General features: G+C 48.0%; 1 protein-coding gene and 1 long non-coding RNA gene across 4 annotated transcripts in view; one reads left to right on the forward strand and one right to left on the reverse strand.

Annotated features, from left to right (window-relative positions):
• Positions 1 to 9,859: 9,859 nt before the first annotated feature.
• On the reverse strand, positions 9,860 to 21,135 carry LOC116941259 (uncharacterized). 2 transcript variants are annotated; one of them, XR_004402664.2, is made up of 3 exons: positions 21,048 to 21,135; positions 14,097 to 14,149; positions 9,860 to 13,025 (listed from the first exon to the last, which is right to left on the reverse strand). It is a non-coding gene; the product is annotated as an uncharacterized LOC116941259 (long non-coding RNA). The 2 variants fall into 2 exon arrangements; XR_012941468.1 differs by having other exon boundaries at positions 9,860 to 14,149.
• Positions 21,136 to 21,388: 253 nt separating this feature from the next.
• Positions 21,389 to 26,608, forward strand: part of SFRP5 (secreted frizzled related protein 5) — a 38,449-nt gene continuing 33,229 nt past the window's right edge. For both annotated transcript variants that reach the window (XM_032952118.2, XM_032952117.2), the window contains exon 1: positions 21,389 to 22,264. In XM_032952118.2, the coding sequence (XP_032808009.2) occupies positions 21,628 to 22,264 (637 nt within the window). In that variant the 5' untranslated portion in view covers positions 21,389 to 21,627. The remainder of the gene's footprint in view (positions 22,265 to 26,608) is intronic.

Below are 26,608 nucleotides of genomic sequence, written 5' to 3' on the forward strand. Positions count from 1 at the left end.
GGAAACTATGTATAATTGTTAAATAACTTGGAGTAGATTTTGGGGGTGCAGAGGTTAGCGCACTGCGCTATTGAACCCGGCCGACGTGAATGTAGAGTCCTGGCCACAGATAACGTCAGTGGCGAGTGATAAGCCAAAATATCCGAAAGCGAATTTTACCGACAGGAAAATGAAAATGGCACTGCGCGCTGCAACGACTTGGCTCTGTCCCCTCTGCAAATGACTGCCAGCTCGGTGCTCCCTCTCACCAAGCCAGTTTTTTTGTTGTTGTTTTAACTAAAATCTGCAGCAGCAGCAGCAGCAACAGGTCATGCCAACACAGGCCCAGAGCGACATCGCTGACACGCACAGATTCCTCGCCATCTGACCCCGTGTGACCTCCGCTTCCCCTTGTTTGCCTCGCCTGCCGCTCACCGCCCGCGCGCGTTGCGCCCGCCTGCCAACGAGCGGGGGACGCGTTAAATGACTCCTCCTCCTTGTCGTTGGCACCCCCGAAAGGCACCCACAGCGGCAGTCCTGGCGAACACGCCTGGTGCCTGGTGTCCCTGCGCAGCTCATGCTGATTATAAGAATAACAAGGGCATTTATTTTAACGCAGTAAAGCCTCAGCAAGTCTCAAGACTGTTTTCAGTAGGGTCCTGCCTCATTGGGATTTTCCAGTAGGGTTCTGCTACATTCGGATGATTGGCCAATTCCAATTCTGTCAATGGGTGTTTCGCTTTGCGTGGGAAGAAGCTGGAGAACCCAGAGAAAATCCATGCAGACGAGGGAATAACACTTCAAGCTACACTACTGTACATACCTCCTCAATACATTGAATACACAGATATGTGGATTGAATGCATTGCTGTGCTGCCATCTCCACGTTGCAGCCTCATGCCTGCAGCACCTGGAAAGCCCTCGTAGTCACCAATCCAGCAGGTTCCGAACCGCCCAGAGCTTCCGGTGTGCAGCAAATCTCGCACATCTGGGGCTTACGGGACAGCCGCGAGCTGTAGCGTCAAGGCTGCGAGACAGGCGATGGTGCCGCACATCGGCCGTCTGGAACGTCCTTCCCTCCGACATTTGGAAGCCACTGGAGCGATGCACTTTTAAAAATGAATTGAAAACTGCTTCGCGTGTAACAGTTCGTTGTCCTTCCCCCGCACCTTCGATTAGCACGGTTGGCTACGTACGGCACGAAAGAAGTTCAACAACATTCACGCAACGTACACACTGTACATACAAACAAGCTTAGCGGACTCGGTCAGATGACAATGACGCGAACGATGAAGTTGCCGGCTGGCTTGGTACCAATGCACCGCGGTGAATACAATCGAATTGTGTTGATAAGCTGCAGGATTCTGTAGGGTTTCCCGGAAGGGTTTGTATTCAAATGATCTTGATTAAAAATGCACGAGAAATGCACCACCATTACCTTGAACGGTAAATTTACTTTTGGTAATGTACCACCACGCTCAGTCATTAAAAATTTTATTTTATTAAGAAGACGTAAGCAATACTGTGTAGTATGCTACCGTATTATGTGTAGTGTACTATGTAACGTGAGTGTTATCCGCTCATATGCACTGGTCTTCTCCAGATATTCTGGTTTCTTTCCAAATGCTCATTAGTGGAATTGGGCAAACATCACAAGCAATGATTTAACCTTCATACCACACATTGTACTGTAATGTCAAGTGTGGTATCAAACAGGTGATATCGTGACAGATTGTGAAAACGTGATTGCATACATGAAAACAAAACTCAACACATACGGCAACAACGCTGTGGCCTTAAAAAGAATACATTTGGTAGTGGTAGTACTACAGGCAACGTTGCGGACAATTGAGCTTCTTCATAGCACGTAAATGAAAGAAGGGCCATTGCCGGAAACATCGCCTGTTTAATATTTTATCTTTCAAGGCCACAGTGCCACTGACGAATGCGTTGAGTTTGCAATGCTTATTGGGCGTCACTGCCAACGCAGCAGCGTCACCAAACACTTTGCGTGCATTTACGTTCGCATCGATCGATTCTGTGACAGCAGGATGGAGTGATTCTGAAAATGTGTAATGACACTAATACCTCGATTTGTGGCATTGCATCATTGTGGGGTGGGGGGGTGGGGGGAGACCTTAAGCCAGCAGTGGAGAGACAATGGCAGATGATGATGACGATAATTGTGATAGTTTTTATCATCTCATTTGTATTATTGATCTTTTTTTTTGTTCTCTAGAATTCGCACAGTTGTTTTCGCTCTATCAGCATAAATGTAACGTTATGGTGTACAGCCCATTTTTTTGCTCCGCTGTTGGATCAAGGCCCCCCTGTTTGACCATACTTCACCACGCTCATCAGAGCGGGGCTGGTGAAGTTGGACGATGTACGGAATGACATTGGATTTTGCTGCACTACCCTCTGCTACTCCACCTGTAGTGTTTCCCGTTGTGGTCGCCCACTCAAGCGCACCTATCCAGGCTCAACCCAGCTTAGCTTTCGAGGTTTAATGGCAATGGGCTCATTGTGGGCTATTTTGTCACCGGCTACTCAATTGGGATTGTACCCAGCGAGTGTCGCCCCCCTACTAGAAGACTACAGAGCTTGGGCAATTGGTGGCACCGGCTTCTGACTGCCTTCCAGCTGATGTGGTTTTCTGCCCTCGTGAACTAATTGACCGAATGGCTGCTCTCTCAATAGTGACCTTCATGATGTTATGATGAATTCAAAATCTCTCATCCGAGTAGTGGGGGGGGGGGGGGGGGGGGGCGAGAATACCATGTATTCTAAGGTTGACAAGTGAAAGTGAAAAATAGACACTCACCAGAGCCAGGGACATCCCTCCTAGCGCTATCCAGGCTCATACCTACTTAGCTTCCTGTAATGTGACGCGCATTCATTCGGAGCGATGTTGTGATAGCACATGAGAGTTCAGCACAGTACACACTCACACTCGTCATTAATGTTACATCTGTCTTCATGGCGAAGTCTGTGGACATCTGTGAAAAAGAGCTTCATAGCTCATCGGATTCCTCCCATTTAAATAAAGATTCTGATATTTTACGTTGGCCATGTTACATGATAGTACAATTTGTGTAAGTGCAAAAAACATCGATTGCTACACACACCATTAGACGATGCAAGTATCATGAACCTTAAGAACCAATATTAATCGACCAAAGCTACCTAACACCCCAATAGTAAACACTCCGGAAAACCGTAGTAAAGTACTATTCATGTACTATTCGGCTAATGGGCAGGTAAGACGCCGCACAGACACTCGATATGATACGGACGCATTAATGCACACGTGAGGTCAGGCAAGGTCAAAAGGCGTGACGTTCTCGAGGTCAGGGTGTGTAACATGGGAAGGGGCGAGGGTGTTTTAACAGGTGACGTTACCTCCACTTCAGGGTGGCAAGACGCTAGTTGATGTCATCCGCCTGCCCTTTTTGCTCCATCACTCCGCCAGCCACTCCACCCCGGTGACCCGCTCAAGGTCACCGGGGTGGAGTGGCTGGCGGAGTGATGGAGCAGGAATGTCAGAAGCTCTCAACAGGGCCTGACTCCTCCACAGGCGCACCTTCGCCGGCTGCGTAGGTGTTCGGGTCGTACCGCGCCACCAGTGGTGTTGATATTCGGCACGGTGTCCGACGTTTCTCTCCACACGCCCGGAGCTTCTTCAGGAACTAAATTGAGTAGCCGCCAGTTCTCCCCCGATTATACGGCATTTTGCCAACGCAACATCGAGCTTGTACGCAAAAGCGATGGAGTTAAAGAAGGCCGGCCTGCCTATATCCGATACCAGTGATCGAGGGAGAACGTGGACTGGTCCATCATTCAGTTCCTGAAGACGCTGCCGGCACGTGGAGTGAAACGTCGGACATCGTGCAGAACAGCGCGTGGTCCGACCAGAACACACGAGATGGTTTCATCTCTACAAGATTGCTCGGAGTGAATGCGCTCAATCTCGTCGGATCTTCCAAGCTAATCAGGTTTGAGCCTTATCAGCGGGCTGGGATTAATAGAATGTTATAGGGTTGGGCTATGCCAAACATTAATGGACCTGAAAAAATAAGAATAGGTTTTACATTTTGACTTAAAACTTTCGTGACTGGAGGAATTCATATTCTTTGGTTCTTTCGGTAAAGTCACGATGATAGAAAAATATAAAACAAATATAACGTGAATAAAACTATTATTTTTCTATATACGTGACTTTACCAAAAGAACCAGAGAATAATAAGCTTTACCCTTTTCTGGCAATAAAACAGATGTTCAAACACCAAATGTTCAAACACCAAATAGACACCTTTTGCAAGGCATGAAATCTGCATTAACCACACATAAGTGTGGAAAAACATGCAAACATAATGTACCGATTTTATATGTGCATTGTCTTTCAAACTGTTTGGCCTACACCAGAGACAGCCTTCTTGTTAGCCTTGTCTCACCGGTGTCAGACCAGAGAACGCAATAAGTCGAACAGTACAAAGGTAATGTAAGTATCAAAGTATGAATAGCTCGGGTTGAGCAATGATATCTACAGTATGGGATTGTTGTAGCCAGTATCATTTTGATGCTGGCAAAAATTGGCAAAACAGTATACATGGGAAAAAATGTATATTCGCAAAAATATCCCATGAACATTATTGGAACTGAACAAACACCTCCAGAAAAAGGGCGTTATAATAATTATGTTTTTGGACTCCTGACACTTGCCCCCAGCCTCGTGAATTACAAAGTAATCGGTAATACTTTGACGCATTGCTAAATATATAAATGCACGTGAGTGCTGCAAATACCTCAGTGGGAGTAATTAGCGGACAAACCTAATTTTAAGTGCAAGTATACATTCAGATTACAGCGTGTAAACAGCTGACCTTTTACCCCTCCGCTGGCTTTTGAGGAAGCATTTAAATCCAACGAATCAACAATTGTTTGGCAGCTTTATTGTTCCAACTTAAGCCCATCCTGAAAAGGGATTAATGCAGGCAATTAACCATTAGCGGGCCATTCTTTTTAGCTGGGCCAGTAATTGAGTGCTAATTGCAAGGGGTGAATATGACAATTAAGTGCGAGCTTTGGGGGTTGGAACTCGGAAGAAACTGCCCGTGGACTTGCGTCTGGAGCGGAGGGGGCTAGGGGAGGTGGTTGGATTGGTGGGGTGGGTGGTGGAGGGGAGTGAGCGACCTCCTAGCCACTACAAGCGATGGTGTTTTCACAAAACTGGTGGGAAGGGGTCTCATTCGCAGAGGCTGGGGGGGGTCCTCTTAATCCCCGGCATCTTTGCCTCGCGGCTTCACACAGAAGCGCCATTCAAGCTCTCTCTCTCTCTCCCCTTCCCGCTGTTATTAATTTCCACCCCGGGTTTCTCCATCTCACCTGTTCGGCTCCCCGCCGCTGCCGCTAATCCCATTGTGCCATGTGGCCTCGCCCTTTGTTTTTTAAGTCGCCACCCCCGGACACTGCCAACGGTCATCACAGAGCTCCCCCCACCGCCCGATCTCCCCAACCAACACCCCCCAACCCACTACCTCCCCCCGAACCCCCCCCAACCCCCCCCCCCCACCAGTACCCCCCCAACCCCCCCCGACCCCCCCCCACTAGCACTCCTTCCCCCCACCCCACTACCCCCCCAACCCCCCCCGACCCCCCCCCCCCACCAGCACCTCCTCCCCCCACCACCCGCGCCGTCACCTTACGCTGACCGTTTTAGCAGATCCATTCGGGATTTAAAAATTACTTTATTTTAACACGTAGGAGGCTTTCGCGACCAAAATTATCCACGATAAGGTTTTATTTTGGATTAGATCGCGTAAATATAAAATGTGTCCTTAAATCCGCCACCACCCGACATAGCCAATGAGTAAGGTTCATCATGTAAACAAAACGTGGCAATTAGTTACGAGTATCTAAAACGTGCCAATCACGGAGGGTTTCTTGACCATACTTCACCACTCTGGCCAGTGCGGGCTGGTGGACGGGGCGTATCTGTCTGCTTTATTGATGTGCGTTCAGTGTTTACCTGTAGAAGACATTGTTTAATAAAGTCAACATGCAGCAGCTTGTCACATTAACGAATGGTAACTAATGTAATGGCAATCTTTCGTAACTTATGGCAAGATTTAGTTTTAATATATGTAAGTCAACTTGGGAAATATTTTAAATACATTTTATTGTTTTCTTTGCTCCTATGTTACAGTTCGTCGATGAACACCATTCTAAATAGTTTTTTTTATTCGAGCAGGCTTTTGGAAATTTCATGATTAATTCACCTTCGTGTCGTGGGAAAGGAATGAAGTAACTTTTAAAACTCTCGTTATTACTGGCGAACAGCTACATACAATCTATCTTACAGACAATGTCACAATGACTCACAGTTGAATTAAACGTGTTCCTACCCCGTGCTGACGAGTGTGGTGAAGCATGGTCTAATAACCCTCAATGACCCACGCGACATAAGGAAGCCTTCAAAAGAACCGTTAATGTGCGTGTGAAAATATATACAATGTTTAATAATCCATTATTGAATATGACTTAAATTGTATAGCTATTATATGATTATTTTAGGCAACTATACGTACAGATTTTCTCTGAATGTACAACCATAAATCTAATTTCACACCATGCATTGCTTACAGATATAAACTAAAGCGAACTCTTAAAAATGTTTATCAAAGTAAAATTATTTTATTTAACCAGGTAAGACCCACTGAGCTATATGACTCGTTTTCAGAAGCAACCTTGCCACAAATAATAGCTCAACGAAGTGGCTTATCGTGTGGACATTTATAGCAGCCAAATACTCTTAAACGCGTGTTTCTAGATGTGGAGGGAAACCCCGGATGATCCGGATTAAAATTCACGCGACCACGGGGAGAACGCGCAAACTCCATATATACAGGCGTCAGGGTCGGGATCAAACCCACGACCTCCTGTATACAAGGCGAGGTAGTTAACATCTCGCAAACCGTAACGAGATGCCACCTTCACCAACCCGCACTGACCAGGATGGCAAAATATTGTCAAACAAAAACAAGGATAAAGATCCCCCATATAGACTGAACAGACCTTTGGGGCAAGTGCTGTTAGCACCGATGAAGACCAGCACGGCACAAGGGGGTAGGTGACCAACACCACACCCGGCCACCTTTATCTCCCAAGCAGTGATGTTTACACAATGCACCAGGTACTCAATAGTGGCCGAGTCAACCCAAGGGAAGCCCAGCACCGGTTCAGATAATTGTCATTGGTGTTGGCCGTGAACGGGAATCGAACTCTGGTCGTCGGGTTTGTAGCGCGGCGCGTTGAACGCCTCGCTGCCGGCCCCCGCAACCAGCAGCGCCATGAGGAGGCCCTCCCTCATCCAGCAGTAGACTGACAAAGACCTGTAAAAAAAAAATCTGATTTATAAACAAAATAAATCAAACCATTTGCGACCAAACAAAAAAATGTCTGGAATACCACAATCACAAACGATGTTTAAAACAACCCACGAACATTCTGACACCTAATTAATTGTGTTCACAGTCTTGTCAAATGTATAAATAAAAAGGGGCTCAAGAGGAATCACAGATCTTCTGGTGGTGGCTGAAGTACGCTTTCATGTAACGGTGTCTAAATCTGTACGGGGGGGTGGGGGGGGGCGGCGCTGCGCCTTTGTTGCATTTAAAGGGCTACCACCCCGGGTTCTTAATCACTGACCCTGTTTACTCCCCAAACTTTGCGTGGCACTGCTGGGAATGCAAAATGAGCAACCCACATGGATGTCCTGAGTCTAAACAAAACGTCGGCTGTGCAGGGAAAATCACTCATCCACCCGAGGTCGTTTTCTCAGCCGAGACCCTCTCTCCGCTCTCTCTCTCGCGAACCCCGAGGAGAGCGGAATGGAATTTCCCCCCCCCCCCTGCCCTCCACTCACACCCACATCTGGGGCATTTTATCTGTCGCGTTCGAGCGCCTGACCGCCTTGTGCGCGCGTTAAGCCTCGGCGCGCAAAATCGGCGGCATTAGAGAGGCTTTGATTGTTGTTTATTTTGAGCAATTAAATTAACCGGCGACGTGGCAGGGAGGGGAGCGTGAGCGCGGTGGTTCACACACTGCGCTGTGAACCTGCGGCGATCTGAGTTCGATTCCTGGTCATGAATAACAGCGGCGATTGATATCAGAACCGGTCTGGACCTCTGCAACCCCGTTACCAACCTGCATTGACGATGGTGGCGAAGTATAGCATAAATAAACCAAATGACTGACATGGGTGTGAGATTTGCATCCTGCAGTGGACTGATAAAGAGCTGACAATCATGTTTCAACAATTATATTAAGCGGAGAAAATATTATTGATTGCATTCTCATTAAATCATCCGACCTACCAACATTAATTATGAGCGTTGAACTAATAGTGCTTGTGGACTTGAATTTGTGGCAAGCAGTCATGCATGCAATCATTTCAACACTACAATGGAACATTGAAGAATATAGAGAGAAATTAATTTACATGAAGAATGTCTGCATGGAGTATCGGGCGTAAACAAGTTATATATGCGCGTGTCAAACACTCGGGCTGGAGCGATTCAGCCCACTGGCCGTTTGTTGGATGTTTTCGCAACAACCGGTGCCACGATTCCACTCAACGATTGACCCTCTTTGTCACATTGCGGTGAACAGCAGCAGCTCCTCGAGGGCAGCGGCCCTCAGCCGATGCAAACATTTCCACGGACCACCCATCACCCCTGGGAATACAGCTCATTCACTTCTCTCTCTTTAAATACCAGGAATATAAAATTATTCACATTACCGAAATGTAAAAAAACTTTTCTTTTTAAACGCAGCGATTAGGTTTTTTTTTTGGGAGGGCATTTTAGATCTTAGGATTAGTGCAGTTGAGTAAGGGGAGTTTACCTAACTTCATTTTTTTAAAATTAACTATCATAAGTAAAAAAAAAATACAATTAACGTCCGATACAAAATGTATAAACATTGTCATTATTGCCTGTATCAACCTGCGCTTGCATGGCAGCCCCGCGGACCACCTGGAGGACCGTCGCGGACCACCCCGTTGGGTACCGGGGACCGCACTGGCCCCGAGGCTTCAGAGGAGACCTGAGTCTGTTACAGAACACATGCTCCAACTGTGAAACATCGATTCTTACACTCGTGATTCAATGCCTGTATCATGAGGATCCGAATTGATATTAATTGATTAATCCTCGATGCGAACCCCTGCAATAAGCCACTTTTACTGCACAATCCAACGGTGCCAAAAAAAAATTACCAAATCGTGCGATGTTTACGTAATTCCACCGAGGCATCCCAATTCTGCTCGGCGCACAACACATTTGTTCACAATTTAAAATGCAGGACTTTATTTTAACAAGTGGTCCAGAAAATAATAATAATTCACCTCTGGCAGGTCCTGTGAGCAATCATGAATCATTTTGTTTAAGATATTTTTTTTCAAAATTGCTCAGAAGGTTTTGTTTAAGACTGGATACCATTCTTTGTTTCAGAGTGGATACCATTCTTTCCTTTTTTTCGAAACGAGGTCCCAAAACGCAATTTCGATTATTTAAAGTGGACGGAATGGCACGTCCGGAAATTGGGTTGTTTTTTTATTTAGATTAACACGAATTAAATTGAAACACAAATATTTATAATCTAAAGAACATGGAGCCACACTTCAGGGCTTCATATTTAGTTTGAGGAGTTTTAGGCCATGACATGGACCGAATTTTCAATGTGAATGTTTTGTTCAAATAAGTGCCATTTATTTATGTAACCTAAAACTAAACTAAAAGTTTGTAACATCAACAAGACAATTAGTAAGATACACATGCTTCCGAAAGATGCTCGTCCTACTCACGCATACGATGACACAAACGATGTGATATTTATATATTTGTACGATACATTCATTTAGGAATACACATGAATCTAATATAAATAAGCTAAAATCAATTACAGACAGCTCCAATCAGGATGCGACCATGAAAGCAAACGCATTAATCACAGCGCACAATGTCAGTCGTGGCCGTTACCAAGATACTAAACTTGTTCAAATAAAAACATAGGCATTTAAATTCAAGATGTTTCTCTCACTGAATGATGGCAACCACAAACTAAAAACTGAACCGCAGCCAATGGAGGCAGTTCGTTTTACGATCCGAGGTTCTCATAAACCAGAAATAATAATACAACATTATAAACCCACAACGTCTCTGGGAATAATCTAAAACAACCATATTACCAAATGTTGCCTATGTAATGAAACAATTAAAAAAAGTACGTATTATCCACGTAACAACTCATGCTAGTTCAGTATTTATCAAAATGTGAGTCGTCTGATGTTTTACCAGCCTCAATGAGGAGGATGTTTGCTGGGCGGTGGCGGAGCGCTTAACGCACTGCACTATGGCCACCTGAGTTTGTTTCCCCGGTCATGGCTAACATCAGTGGTAATTGTTGGTATCTGAACTAGCACCGAGCCCATCCCTCGCCGCAATAAACATGCTTCGGGTGGGCCAACGTTGCCACGCGGTTGCATCGACAGCCAATGTCGAAGCAACGATGACCCAGCGTGTGCACGTTTGCTGTTGCCAATGCGCACCAGCCACCACTGTCAAGTGTAGCCCAAACAACCCCCAGAACCGACAACGGTTCGGGTGGGGAGGCCCTCGCCCAGTGATGTATTGACAAAGATGTGTAAATTACAATGCTCGTGCTTTATAGAAAGGCTCAGAGGGGGGCAATGCTTTCCTCAACCACATGTTGTTCCACAAAACCAGTCTGGTCTCCTCGGACAATTTCAAGCCATAGTCCAGAAGAAATGAGCTAAGAACCCACAACTTTGTCTACTGCCTGATTGACGACATTGTTGGACCAGTTCTGGACACCAGCTTTAAATGATCAGCTACATATGTTCATTTTTTTTTGCCAGAAACAAACAAACAAACAAAAAGTGTATTAATATTTTAATGTCACTGGTTGCATAATCAATTACACACAAAGTGCTTGCCACATATGAAACACAATACCTTTGCTGATCTCATCAAGGAACATAAACCATCGCGCGAACTCCGGTCATGCTCGAAGCGGCTTTTGGCTGCCCATTGAATAAAGATGGTCACTGCATCACGGATTTTCAGATGCGTTTCTGCGGCTGTCTGGAACGCTCTTCATTTCGATATCAGGAAGCCATTGGAGCTATGCACTTTTAAATCTAGATTGAAAACTCATTTATTTAGAACTGCTTTTTGCGTTAAGTTTGTCCCCCCCCCCCTCCCTCCACACCTCCGATTAGAGCGGTTGGCTATGTACAGCGCAAAAGAAGTTCAACGTACAAAAAACATACGTACATCAAGTGTGCAAGAGAAGGCCAAATAGCCGTCTCTTGGGGCTCCATAACCCACTGTAGCGTAGGATCCTCTGTGAGCAGTCATGTGAGGAGGTGATTGCAGGGCTGTACCTTTACCATTTTTGTCAACAAATGGAAAAGCGATACGTATTCTGACTTTAAAAAAATACATATTAATTATTCATAATTTTGTCAGTGTGCATCCGGTGATATTATTTACGTTCTGAATCATGCTTCAAACATTCTGGATGTTATAGCATGGAGGTTATATAATAATAATAACAATATAATAATAAAAACAATAGCAATGTCATCAACAAAGCACTCAAACACAATTTAATGACATTATTTATGAAAACCCACACAATGCCCTCCACAAAATAAATGTGCCATGCAACGTTGAAATAGCAGTTTGTATTGTATAAAAAAAAAACAATATAAATGTTCCAATATTATTAGCACACCCCCATCCCGTAGCATTTTAACGTCAGTGCCTTTTCCCCCTCGGCTGATGCTCCCCATGACTTTTGCACGCGCTGCATTTGAAAATCCACAATACATTCTTGTATGGAAATGATAGATTTGTGGGCAAGTTATTGGCATTCGTGCATCAAATCCAAGTGCACTGTTCTGTTCTAACATGTGGTCACAGGCTTTCAGTGCCTTGTATAAACATGCTTAGCGCGTATAGTTGAAGCCTAATGCTGTGGGTACTGAAATATTCATGCAAAACATGATTCACTTCCAAATGTACACTCACCCACCCTCCGCTCACAAACACATGGTTCCATTAATGGTGGACGGTAAATCAGTGTGTGGTGCTTTAAGGTTATTTAAGAGCCTCAACAGGTGGCAATTAACCCCATCAAAAATCACCGTGTGCTTCGCGTGTATTGCTCAATATGATTAAGGTAATTGTTAACTAATTGTTCACAGACTGGAGCAAGTCTTTACATTACGGCTTTGCGAAATAGTATTTTTTTTAATTCCTTCTAAACTTGATTTAGGGTGAATTTCTCACTTTCTTTCTCTCCAAACTGCGTATGTGCACGGCCCCCTTTGTCAAGCCCCCAGTGTTTCTTCACCTCGCGCCCCTTTGGTTCTTAATCGTGAACATTAAATGTACAAAGTTAATAAATACATCGGGGGTTTGATGAGACAAAGAAGTTGTAACTCACGTGCCCCGTGCTTAATTTGTGTTTTCGATTATTTACCTTCGAAAAAGATCTGGCCACGTCTCGCGCCGCCAGAAAGGGCATCTCGCACCCCAAGGGCGTGCAGCGTGCACCCCATGTGAAGAAGAACCACTGGTCAAGCCACTTCTGGACGAGGCCTTCTCACTCCGCGCGGATCACGAGGGCTGTTCGACCACACTTCACCGCGCTGATCGACACACGTCGGCGAAGGCGTGGAGCATAGACATTCGCGCGTAGTACAGCACAACTGTGGGTTTTCTCCTGCGGTGCCTTCTGCTGACAACCGTAGCCCCGCAGCTGCCCGACAGCGCCTGCTTTTTTTGTTAATGCAATGGTGGTCACCCGTGGCACAATCTTGCTTGGCTTCTGAGATATGCCGAGATCCGGGGGTGCATTCCGGGTGATTTGTTCACAAAGCGAAACTTTGTTCATGTAACGAGATTTCCTCCCACACCCCCTTTGTGATTTCTTGGACGATTGCACCCGAGGCGAGCCTGTGGGAACGTGGGTGTGAAGAAGGAATGCAAAATCTTGATGGTACGCACCGATGCTAAAGTACTGTGAGGTGTAGTTTTTTTTTTTAAAGTTGGGATAACAACTTGTTCCGTACCCATGGATACGACGTTTTCACTCTGCGAAGGTGCACGTTTAATTTGTGTGTACGGTGCCGCAATCAATCGCAATGTGCTGGCCCCTCGGCTATTCCGCACCTCCGATCTGCACGGTTGGCTACGTACCGTGCGAAAGAAGTTCAACATTACATGTCTCCGATGCATATGCAATAGCAAAGGCCCATGCTACTACTAGTAAGGGGCAATTTGAACGCTGCTTCTGTAAACACACCTCAATGAACCTGTCAAAAATATGACGCAAGACAGAACCGTTTTCTAAAAAGCCAACTATGTGCGGCAACGTGGACTGTAGATTAATTTTAAAACTGGCTTCCAATGCACGTGCCTACAAGCGAACCACTTTGCAGGGGAGGTTGACAGAGGGATTTGCGATCAACTCGTGGCGTTTCTTCCAGCACCAACCAGAACAGAACGAAAGGGCAGGGAGTTAAAACTGGAAGTAACGTTACGAGCATTTCAGTTTAAGCTGACCCGAGCGACATCCGAGCGGCGCTATTGGAATCGTTACCCTGCACCTTCCACTCTGGGATTTTTTAGTTCACGTTTTCCGAAGGTGCTTGAATGCAGGCTGAAATGGAGGAGAGCGTTGACCACGTCGCTTAACCTCTAGTCTGAGGGTCTAAGTCGATACCTCAAGGCTGAGCCCCCGTGTGTCGTAATCTCATGGGTCACATGGACCGAGCTCTTATCGTCGTATTGACTTTTCCCGTCGAGTGGTCGGCCCAGGAATTTTTTGGGGCAGCTTTGTGCCAGCTGATAAAGGGCGTGAGCCACAATATGGGGTGACAAATTGTTAAATATCCGTGACTAAGTGGAGGCAACGCAGACAACGTTTTGGGGAGTGTGTGTGTGGTGGGTTCGGGCGGCGAGAAGAGCAGATGGGGCATGGAGAATCCAAAGGTCAGGGGTGAAAGAGCATGACTTGGCATGTACCGCTTTGACTTGTGGCTCCAGTGGTCTGTCTGCTGCCTGTCTCACGCTCATTCCTGTACCAGAGATAAACAAACACGGCAGTTTACGGTGAGCGTTCGTGATTAAACAAAAAATTGCATTTTATTGGGGTTCCTTATTAGAACTTTGGATGCAATCGCATTCTGTCATGCCGTCGTCCGTGACCTTTGAATCTGCGTGAGCAGTGAAGGCTTCCTTCACAGCAAATCTCCAGACTAGCACACACAAACTTTTATTACGATTATTTTATCTACAAAAGAAACGAGATCTCATCTGATCATTAAAAAATAATTTGAAGTAGACATCACAGTTAGATCCTCGAGCGCGCTGCACGCACGCCACACATTGCTCTTGCATTCAAATCACGAGATAATAATCGACGGCCATGCCGCAATCATTCATGCAGTCTCCAGGTTTAAGATATAAACATCCACCCGATGGGTTTTGTCTTTTTTCTCTTCCATCTTTAGAGTTGCCCTTTGACCCCCGACAAAGTGCCACACAATCGCTTTCTTTAAGGGCCTCCAAACCTAACCCTCTGAAACGTGAGAACCCTCCCCCCCCCCCCCCCCCGCAAAGGACGTGGGCAAAAGTTATTTTTTTGTGTTCGTGCCCCAGTGCAACCACAAGTATCAGTGAAAGATAAATAACGGCCCCCTTCCAGCCGATCTATAAAACAGTCCTGCCCTGTCTGCGGAAATCTGGTGAAACCGACTCTGTGGATCACTATTTAGCGCACGCAAGCCGACCGACCGCCTTTCCCGTCGTGAAATATTGCTCGGCCGAGCAAAGGGCGTCTGGCACAACACGTGATCCAACCGAACGAGCGATTTATGAACGAGCGATTTATCAATCTGAATGGGCGATTTATCAATCACTCCTTCAGAATGTGTTAAAGGTCAAGGGTGATAACTGACGGTCACACGTTTCGAGAATGGGCAATCGTGGTCAAAAACACCTCTTGCGCCTCTGCGTGGCCACGAGGTAACAGGTGAGCTTCAAGGTCCCGTTTCAATTTTAAAGGGAAAGACAGAGAGAGAGAGAGACGTCGTTTGTCTTGCAGTTGCTGGGGCACCAAGGTCCATGTGATGAGTCCTGCGACGGAGGAAGCGCATGCCCAGGGGCCGGAATTGCATGTATGTTGAACTTATTTTGCACCGTACATAGCCAACCGCGATAATCGGAAGGACGACAAACTAAACACAAACAACTATTTTAAAGAAATGAGCTTTCAATCGAGATTTAAAAGTGCATAGCTCCAGTGGCTTCCGAATATCGAAAGGAAGAGTGTTCCAGATGGCCACAGAAGCACACCTAAAAGCGCGCGATGCAGTGACCCTCTTTGTTTGATGGCCAACCAAAAGCCGCCTGATGGTTGACGCTCCTTGACGAGATCAGCAAGGTGTTGTGGTTCATTTGTGGCGAGCACATTTGCGTGTAATGAGTGCGACCTTAAAATGATTATTGTAACATTGCTGGGGCCCAAAGCTATGTCCAGGCTTGGGGTTCGTAAATAGAGGAAAGCCTGTATATTTTGGTCATATCGGAATGAAAATAACCGCTTTAGAGAGGAGTTTTTCCCCATCTCCTATATTTTTCAACCGATTATGTAAAACTTGAAGCTTCGTATTATTATTTTTTCGTGTTTAGAAGCCCCTTGTAATATGAGGCCCTAAGCTGAAGCTTACTTCGCCGATGCCTAAATCCGGCACTGCATGTGGTGACACGACTACACCTCGTGCTAAAGTTACACGACACGGGCAAGAGAGGAAACGAGAGAGTTTCTAAGCTAATAAACAAATGAGGACAAAAAATATGATTTCAGTCAATGTTCCAGTCTGGGTGTATGGGTTGTGAGAGCAAGGCGTCCATCAACTATGACAAAAGTAATTGCCCGTTGCCAAATATTCCAAAAACCTTTGACGTCTTTCCACTGCTTATCCTCAGCTGTCCGCGTGCCCATTTCGCAGACATTGTAACTTAAAGAAAAATGTCTACGCGGCAGAATTTACAACTATTCTTCCAACGCTTTCCAGAAACCGATGTAAATACGTCTTCCAACGGCGAGGTTAGTGTTCTCATATTCTCTCCCCGCTCTCTCTCTCTCTGTCTCTCTAACGCTTTTTTTTTCTTTCAACATTTGCTTCTACAATTACTAAAGAAATAATGACCAAACAGTGCTTTTCTGATCCACAGAAGCCGCTCACTCTCCCACCCCCTGACAACCGAGTCCCATTGTTTTTTTTTGTGAATATAGCGCGCACAGTTCCTTTTCTTTCTCCACTCTCAAGTCTATCACGGGGGCCTCTCGGAGTAGACTGACATTTCTCTGAGCTCCTGCCAGTCTCCCTTTTGTTTCCCTTCAATCTCCGCTGACAGCTTGTGTTAAGGTATGGTTGTGGGGGGGGGGGGGTGGCGGGGGAGCCACTGGGAAGGAGAGAGGTGGGGGGGGCATTCAGAACCGAAGCGCAGCTTTCAGCGGAAGACGACGCAGCCTTTTCCCGTCTTGAGACAGCGAGGCGCGCCTCCAAGCGTGAAAAAAAACTGTACAAAGTGTAACGTGTGTATGGTGGTGGGTGTGTGTGTGGGGTGGGGGGTGGTTTGTCTTTAACAAAGGGGAGAGAAAAATCTCTCGATGCTTGTCTCTTGCCGTCATTCGCAAATGGCAAACGTGTGCGGTCCGAGAGAGGCACCGATGTACCGACGTTAGGCGGCAGGGCCTTGACGTGCGTGGTGGTCACGCGCCGCGCCGCGCGTCCCCTCGGTTTGAAGTTGAATAAAGTGTCACAGCTGCGATGTCAATCAGCCGAGCCGGCCGACGAATATTATTCATTCCCAAACCGCCCCTCTTTTACCGATCGATAATAAAACGCAGCGCGAGACAAACGTCTCTCGAGATGCGTTCGCATTTAGACGTCATATAAATCACAGGTTGTATTATTTTTTTAATGAGGCATGCGAATTGTATAACTGCACGCGTACATCTTTAGAATCAGGATTTTCTGTTCATTTCCTGTGGAAAAACCTTACAAAACAAACTTCCATCGGACACCCGATTCAAAACGTATGCTGCCCTATCAGATACGATAACTTAATGCTCGGGGCAATTTCAAACGGCATTCGCTGGAATTCCAAATTCCTGAATCATCCTCAGAGGACGTTTCCTCTTAATTTTTGCGGGGATTTTTTTTTCTCTTTCTCTCTTGTCTCCCTCTGCCTCTCTCTAAAGAAAAACAACATTTCCTCAGGAGCGCAGAGAATAAGACAAGTCAATCACGGAGTGAATAATCGCGTAAATCGTTTTTGCGGGTCTGGTCGTGACTGAAACTGTATTGACAGCGAGGATTATCTGGAATCGCAAACACTCCGTGATATCCTCTTGCTTACCTGACACCAACCTCAAATAACCAGCCAATTTAAATTGCAGATTAAGCTCAGAGCAATGTTTACCGGCAGCCACTCGTCTTTGCACATCATTACAGCAATTGGGATTGCACACAGAGAAATAAATGGTGTCTGTAGTCGTGAGCTGGACAGTGTGTGTGTCAGCTGCGCTACACTTCGAATATCGGCAACCAGAGTTCAACTCTCGCTCACGACCAAAAATAGTGGGAAATATCTAGACCGGTCCTGGGCCGCCACAAATGAGTATGTAGCTGATGTATAAACATCGCCGCCACTAGGGAGACAAAGGCGGCCGGGCGTGGTGCTATCTACAGTCTAACACCCCTCGTGCGTCGTACGGCCTTCATAGGTGCTACTCGCTAACGGCACTTGCCCCAACAGTCTGTTAAGCCTACACGGGTGATGGGGGCAGGGGGCTCTTTGTATGTTTTGACGTTCGCGGGTAACGCAGTGGGAAGGGATCACGCATGGGCGGAATCTCGTTTCATTGTGTATGTTTATTATTAAGTGAAAACAGCTGCGCGTCGAGTCATCAAAGTTACCTGATACGCGACCCCCCCCCCCTTGCGGCTTCAAGAGAGCGCAGATTAATCGGCAGAGACACGAAAATTGCGTGATTGCTTTTCTACGCATGGTTGCTTTTATGTGCTTTGGACCAAGAGGTATTAATATTTTCGACTGTTAAATCCATGGCATGCCGTTGCTACCGCCATCTATAGAGTGGACGTACATTGCAGCAAGCGCGTGTATCAAGTTGTATGTAGGTTGAACTTATTTCGAACCGTACGTAGCGAACCGTGCTCATCGGAGGTGCGGATGAAGGCCTCTTCCTCGCGAAGTTCCATCACCATATGTCAAGATCCCGTGCTGCGATAATCCACCCGGCACTTGCCACGCGCTCACGTTGGAAGACGTTTTTTTTAAATAACCATGAATGCAAAAAAGCACACGGCATCTAAAAGACAACAGACTGACAGATTCGTGTTTTGTTCTCGTCGTAACACAATGGGGACGACTTTACAACTACCATGTAGACTGGTGCATGTCTGTGTGGGGTACAGATTTCCTCATTAGCGTTGATGCCATCAGGCCACTATCAAAATCACGCCTCTCATTCGGAAATGACGAATCGGAAATGTCGCCCTAATCTGTCGGCGTTGTCTAAACATTACAACCTTCCTAAGCATCCACACACCCAGGTTGTTCTATCGCGATGTGTGAAAAAGATGCAAGACAAAAAAATGTTGGACGCGAATTGTATTTACAACGTTACTGAATTCTTAATTTACAATCGGACATAGGCGTTCAGGTCTCATTCTCATCGCTCATGTTTTCCGTTCAACGAAGCGTCTGTTACTTGTACAGTCCACTTTGCCAATCCAGAATCAGAATTTGTATTTATCCTTGAGGAATCCGATGAGCCATGAAGCTCTTTATTCACAGATGCCCAGTCGTGGCGGATAAGCGAGTTACATCAACAAACAATACAAAACACGATGTGAATGGAAGATAGAGAAAAGGTAAGAAAACCACATGCAAAAATAAATAAAGTATAGAAGTATTGTACATATTGCGCTCGTGGATAAATCCACTGCTGGATGAGAGCCTCCCAATGCACGACCTGTCCAGTTACCCAGTAGCAGTGGTGAGCGTGAATGTGTTAATGCTTTAAAGGCAATTGGGCCTCATGACGGTGGTGATGGTGGTGGAGTGGTTTTTCGAGGGGTGGCGGCGGTGGTGGTGGAACCCGGGAGTGGTCAACAGTAAACGCTCCAAAGTGGCTCATAATTGAGGGCGTTCGGCCCATCTGGGAGCTGGAGCTCATTTCCGAGTTCAAAGATCCCCCCCGTCACTCACTCGCCATCGCACACTGCAGCCCCCCCCCCCCCCCCGTGAACGAGCCCACAACACCCCCACTGGCAGCTTAACGCCTAGCGGGGCTTGCGCGACCAATTTTATTCATGATAAAGGTTTTTTGGGTTAGATCGCGTTAAGTGTAAATGTGTCGTAACCCTCCACCACCCGACACAGCCAATTAGTGAGGGATTTGTCACGTGCGCTGGAGTAAATCCACAACATTTACAATTTGAGTAGTACGACGTTTCGCTGGTAATTACATCCAGAGTCATCGGACGTTCCCCCATCCACTCCCCCAACTGGCGTGGATGTGGGAACGCGATCGTCAGCAGACATGGGGAGAAGAGGGGCCGTCAAACCATACTGTTGCTGCTTGCTGCTGCTGGGTGATAGGTTGCTGGTGGTCATCGGCCCGATAAACGTGGCCGGCCAAGTTAGCAAGGTGCATGTCACGCGAAATCGGAGGAGGGAGAAGGGAGGCGGCGGGGGGGGGGATGGACACGCTGTCGTCACTTGCCACCAAATTAAGCCATCTGCAATGGGCCACATGTCCGAGTCCAAACAAGCGGGGGTTGCACTGCTCTGCTCGATAACGTCTGCCCTGTGTAAACATTTTCTAGGTGGGAGGTGGGGGCGGGTTAAAACCCGCTGAGCATTTTGTTTTTGTAACGCACGAAAGGGAATGAGTGGCGAGGGATTGTGGATGGACGTTCGCCTGTCCGTTATGCGTGCGTTACACGTGTGTGTGTAGTGTGTGTGTGTGCGTAGTGTGTGTGTGAGCGTAGTGTGCGTGCGTGCGTTACACGTGTGTGCGTAGTGTGTGTGTGTGTGCGCAGTGTGTGTGTGAGCGTAGTGTGCGTGCGTGCGTTACACGTGTGTGCGTAGTGTGTGTGTGTGCGTAGTGTGCGTGCGTTACACGTGTGTGCGTAGTGTGTGTGTGTGTGCGCAGTGTGTGTGCGTAGTGTGTGTGTGTGCGGTGCGTGCAGGCGCTACGAACCTGGCGAACCAGAGTTGGATTCCCGCTCACGGCCAACAGCAGTCGCAATTATCTGAACCGGTCCTGAGCCTCCCCTAGGTCGACTCAGCCTCAAATTAGTACCTGGTGCGGTGTGTAGTAAACATCGCCACTGGGAAGACAAAGGCGGCCGGGCGTGGTATTGGCCACCCACCCACTTCGTGTGCCGTGCCGGCCAGCATGGGTGCTCGCTAACAGCACTTGCCCCAACATTCTGTCAAGGCTATACGGGGGATCTTTGTCTTTGTTCTTCGGTGGGACCAGGCGCACGCAGCAATCGACCACAAGACAGGAGGAAGCAGAATGCGTCCCCGTAAGAGAGGCATAGCAACATCAGCGCTTGGCTCCACGACCGTAGCCGAGTAAGAGTTTAGGACTGTGGATGGGCCAAAGATGCATTGCAGAGGGAGAGAGGTGGAGAGAGAGAGAGAGTGGTGGGTGAGAGTAGGGATGATGGGTGAGGGTGGATGCGTGGTTTGGGGAGTAGGAGGAGGGGGAGTCATTAGGTTTGGTGGTTGGGTGGGGGTGATGCAGCGGTGGGAGTTGGGGGGCGGTGGGAGTTGGGGTGGGAGGACCGCGCAGAGATGGGAGGAGGCAGGAGAGCTCATGTGAGACGATTGGAGAAGGGATTAAATGAGCGGCCAATCGTGGCGTACCGTCGGAGGTAGTAACAAGGCGTGCAGGCACCGTCGTCTCCCTGCAGACTGCTGCTGCTGCATTCAACCGCAACACGCGCGAACTGCTTTGCTTAGCTCGCTGCCGGAGGGCTTCTGAACAGAGCAGGTTCGCTGCCGTCTGGGCCATGTAAATACCTGCACAGCCAAAGAGCAGCAGCAGCATCAGCATCGGGCAAGCCCAAGGCCAGACACGGTCACTGCCAAGACAGGAGAAACGAGAGCAGAGGGGTAAAACGAAACGAGCAAAACAGCGACAAATTCACAATCAATATCTTGCAGCTGACCACTCTAAAATAGAGCAAAACTAGAGTGGGGTTTATTTTATTCGTATTCAAACAAACGGACTATCTTTTTTTTGTTGTTGTTGGGGCGGGGGGAGGGAGGGAGGTAGGTAGGGAGGGGGGGGAGCTGTATATTATTCCAGCGGACTCATTGTCGCGACAGCCGCTCTCGTCCTGAGCAGCAGTTCAGCGCCGCGCTTCCAAGACCCGCGCATCCAAGACCCGCGCATCCCGTCAACCCCGGCACCGCAACAACAACAACGCGACGCGACCTCACGATGGAGCCACCTCGCTCGACGCTCCCGGCCACCCTCCCGCTCGTGGTGACGCCGCCGCCGCGGCTGCTGCTCCTCCTGCTCGCGCTCTCTGCCTCGCCGGCTCAAGCCCACTACTACGACGACTACGGCTGGCAGTCGGACGCCTACCAGGGCAGCCAGCGCTTCTACGCCAAGCCGGCCGTCTGCGTCTCCATCCCCAGCAACCTGCGGCTGTGCCAGAACATCGGCTACGCGCAAATGCGCCTGCCCAACCTGCTCGAGCATGAGTCTTTGCCCGAGGTGCAGCAGCAGGCGGGCAGCTGGGTTCCCCTGCTGGCCAAGCGCTGCCACCCGGACACGCAGCTCTTCTTGTGCTCGCTCTTCGCGCCCGTGTGCCTCGACCGCCCCATCTACCCGTGCCGCTCGCTGTGCCAGGCGGTGCGCGACTCGTGCGCGCCCGTCATGGAGTCGTTCGGCTTCCCGTGGCCCGACATGCTGCGCTGCGACAAGTTCCCCATCGACAACGACCTGTGCATCGCGGCGCAGTCGGCGAGGGGGGGAGCAGGAGGAGGAGGAGGCGGCGGCGGTGTCGGCGGTGTCGGCGGAGGTGCCGGGGTCGACGGAGGGGACGAAGCTGAAGGCGTCACGGCGCAGACAGGTGAGGAAGGTGGGAGGTGGGGTGATTGATTGCGCCGAGGGGATATCGTGGGGATATGTTCGTGGACGATGAGAGTGGCGGTGTAAGTTGGTGGTGGTGATGGTGGTGATTGAGTCAAAAGTTGCGTCTGATGGGAATTGTTCCCAAGTGTCGCGACGGTGACTCGTGTTGTCATTGCAACGACGACGACAACAACAACAACAAACACCCCAACGTGTGACTACGGTGACGAGATGACGTTGTTCAGGAGTTTTACGAATGCAGACGACCCAGGCGCGTGTGGTTGTTTTCGGAGTTTGCAGGCAGCTGACGAGGTCCAGCAAATGTCCCCGTTTGACTGTGTAATGAATATGAACAACAGATGTACTGCTGAGTTCACCCGTTTTACTGACCTGATATTACTGGGGGGGGGGGGGGGCACGGAAATTGTGCGCCCATCACCCCGACGTTTGACGACTAAAATGTGGACTTCGCGTTTGACAGCTTGAGTCACCCTAGAGAATGGCCCAACGGAATCCACACAAGAAGATGAGTAAGACTCGACTTGCAACTCCACTGGTTGCGGCACAAGAAAGCCTTCACAGCCAAAATAATAAAATCGCCGGTGACTAAATTAACACTGGCAGAACGCAAACCCAGGATGCCTTCACAATCCCCCCCCTCCCTCACTTCCCTTTTCACCTTTCCCCCTCACTGATCCCTATCTCAGCCATAGGGCGGGAGGAGGAGGGAACTGGAGGAATTGGGGGGTGGTGGCTCCATCCAACAGGAGCAGGTAGATTGTTTTGAGAGAACGAGCCGGGTGTTATCATCATAGCGACGCGGTTAAGGTGTTTTTTTTTGCGGCGCTAAGAGAAACGAGAGTGTGTTGTGTGTGGGGGGTGGGTTTGCGCGCGCGCACGAGAGAGAGAGGATTCCTTTTTTGCGGGTCGTTATGCAGGCCTCCGTCCCCGAGTGGTGAGTGAAAGTTGTTTTAAATTGCCTCTCGTGCCTTTCCGCGCGTGCGCGTGTGTGTGTTTTATATGGGGGGGGGGGGGGTCCTTTGTGTTGCTGCCTTAAGCGAAATGGATTTAACACCGCTCCGTTTATCCACGCCGCGCGCGCGCGCCTATTTACGCCAAATCGACGTTTTTTGTCCGTGTATTTGAGTCAATTTGGCCGAGGTTGCTGTGTCATTTGCCGTGCATTTATTTATGTCATCCGTTTGTCCGCATTCTGCCAACTCGTACGAAAAGAGAGCCATGCATTTGGCGATGCTGCTGCCATTGGCAGCGGTGCACAAAAAAAACGAGAAAACTCAGGTTCGTCTTTGACACCGTGGCCTTCAAGGGAAACGTTTCAAGAGTAATAGGCGACCTTTCAGTCAATGGGCCATGTGTTATTAAGAAGTGCCATTGCCCGAAACGTCACCTAATAGATATTTTTTTACCTTTTAAGGCATCGACGAATGTGAGTACACACAAAAAAACCGTGGCATGTTGCGTTATAGAAAAGTAAACTCTCACTCCGAACGTGAAATAGGTCCATCAAGAGACATTGCTTGTGTAGATGCCCTGCCTCATGTGTGATCAAGGCCTTACTTTTAATTCTGCCTCATTACCGACAGTTACCATTGTTTTAGAATGAAGCAACGCCCTTTGCATAACGTTGAAAATATTCCAATGTCTTGTTACCATTTCTCTGCGATTCATATTGAGCTTAAATGCTCTGTAAGAAAATCCACTGCTGGTCTGTGTGCAACGGTCCTCCATATAATTTACCCGCTCGCTATATGTGTACACAAAATGTTGTTTTATGTCCCCATGAAATGATGTTTGGGAAAAATGTAAATAGCAGGACATTTGAGTTTCACTTTATTTAATGTGTTCAAAAGAGAGCGAATATTAAATGTGACGCAGCTAAAAGTCAATCTTTGGTATAGAACACGGGTTTAATCACGTTTATAAAGCTTCAATGTACAGACAGTGGTCATGGTATTTAATTGGTTTCCCCCACACATCTATCTATTCATCTCTTGGCCGTGCAGTGTTATCAACATAAGCCCAACCTGTAGGTTGCTGCCCTGAATTTTACACGGACAGACATTCTCAAATTCGTGACTGTCCCCTTGTATTTTGCATGCAGAAGATATCAGTGGGTTTCGTGGTGAATTCTGATACGGCTAAGGCACTGCGAGTGCTTTAATAACGATGAGTGACGGGACGGCGCAGGAGCGTGGTGAAGACACTTGTGCGGTGGTGTGCTAATGGGTAAAAAAAAAACGCACGCGCCTCACTATTAAATGGAACGCAGACAAAGCGCCGTGGTTTCCAACAACGAACGACGGAAGAGAAACGGGGAGGCAAAGTGAGGAGGAGGAGGAGAGGCAAGTGTGTGCGTCTGTGACGGACGGGTTTGAGACAGTAGTCCTGTTATTTCTCCATAAATGGGCAGCGCTGTTAACAGTGGAAACAAGGAGAGAGAAAAAGAGCGAGCGAGCGAGAAAGACAAAAAAAAATCCGCAGGAGACCCAGAAGTGAAAAGGCCAGTCTGAAATCAGGCTGTGGTCGTCCAGGAGAGAAAGAGAGCGAGAGACGCAATGGAGTGAGGGGCCGGCGAGGGAGAAAGCAAAAGACTGGAGGGGGGATGGGGCATATGAGGGTGGCATTGGGCAGAAGGCGGGGTCGAGGTTGGGCCCGTGAGTGTAATAATAATAATAACGTCCTCAAAGTGCCCAACTCTCCGTTTCCATCTCTGCCCGGCAGCTTGACAGTAGTGCTGCCCCCCCACCACTCCTCTCCTCCAATCTCCCCACCCACCACCCTGCCCAAGCTCCCCCCCCCCCTACATCCTACTTACCCCTCTAAGACCCAAAGTGGAATCTAATTAAACACGCAGACTGACAACCCTAATGAGCTGCAGGCGAAGCGCTAAAGCTGAGCAAAACGCCGCGGCACAAATCGCCGGGTTTTTGTTTAGTTTCTCTCCCCGTGGCTTTTGTATTCCTGCCCGCCCGCAGCACACAATGCAACGCGCAGCCACGCTTTCTGAAGACTCTTCGGGAATTAGGAGGCGAAGTACAGTTAAATTGGTTCGTAAAATCGCCTCTATTGTGCATTGTTAAGACAAATGCAGGGTTGTGTTGTTTCGGTCTATGGTAGCATTTGTAGTAAGAATAATAATAAATCCATTTGCCTTGGGGGGGGTGGGGGGGGAAACGTAAAAAAAATATATTTTTCACGTAAAAAACAAACAATTGAAATGCCTACAGTAGAAATGTATACCTACGTGTAAATAGTTTGTCCTTTTTTTGTTGAAGTGCATGACAATTTATTAAATTTCGCGTGTGCGCCCGTTTTGAGCGTGGAGTTGGCGCTCGCAGAAATTGGTTACCGCTGGTCGGATCATGAGCTTCCCTGGGGGGGAACTGGTGGGGGGGGCATCAGGGGGGGTATCGGGGGGGGGGGCATCAGGGGGGGGCATCAGGGGAGGGGCATCGGGGGGGGGGACTGGTGGGGGGGGGGCATTGGGAGGGGGTGGCAGGGTACCGATGAGGGGAGCGACAGGAACTCTGAATCTTTTGTCCCCAATTAAAAAAAAAACATTGACTCTAATTAGGAAACAGAATTTGCCTGAACCATCTGGAAACCAAAAAATACAGTATGTGGGATTTGTTTATGTTGAGCAGGCAATTCTTTACAATCACTGGCTCCTTACTGGTATTGCAGATGGATATTTAAATGAGCGGTAATTTTTCTCACTGCGCGATGAGCCAACGGCATGAGTTTGATTCCTTGCCGTGACTGACATCAGTGCCAAGTGATATCCAATCCTGGGAGTGCACTCCTCCTCCTCCTTCACCAATGTGCACTGCCTAACGTGGTGAGGTATGGTCAAACAATTATCACACGCCATATGAAGGCCCGTGTTATCCAGCAGTGAATTTCTTAAAGGCTGTCATATACTATCACTACTTACACACAGTGCATGCAACATCCTAACTTTTACTATCGGACTCGTTTGCCCCGTAACGCTTGTCCGTAATAAAGAATGTCACTCGTTGTTATTTGCTTCGATATATATATTTGACGCTTGAAATAACGTTGGTTTTAAGCAAGCAAAAAAAAAACCACGCCAAACCTCCAAAAAACTAGAGCACACGAAACGCACGTGTGCAATTGTCTTGTTGTGGCACGTAACAGCAGGTTGCAGTGATCGCAATCAGTGCTGTGACCATCAAGAGTGCACCGGGGCCCATGGGTCAAAAGGATAAAAGCGCCAGGCCACAAACAGAGGGAAAATTCGACAGGAAACCTCCCCCCATTTCATTCCTTACACCAGGACTCATGCCACCCCGCCCCCCAA

The sequence above is a fragment of the Petromyzon marinus genome, chromosome 11 (genome assembly GCF_048934315.1).
Source record: "Petromyzon marinus isolate PM22_M1 ecotype Great Lakes invasive population chromosome 11, UKy_Petmar_22M1.pri1.0, whole genome shotgun sequence".
Classification (NCBI taxonomy): domain Eukaryota; kingdom Metazoa; phylum Chordata; class Hyperoartia; order Petromyzontiformes; family Petromyzontidae; genus Petromyzon; species Petromyzon marinus.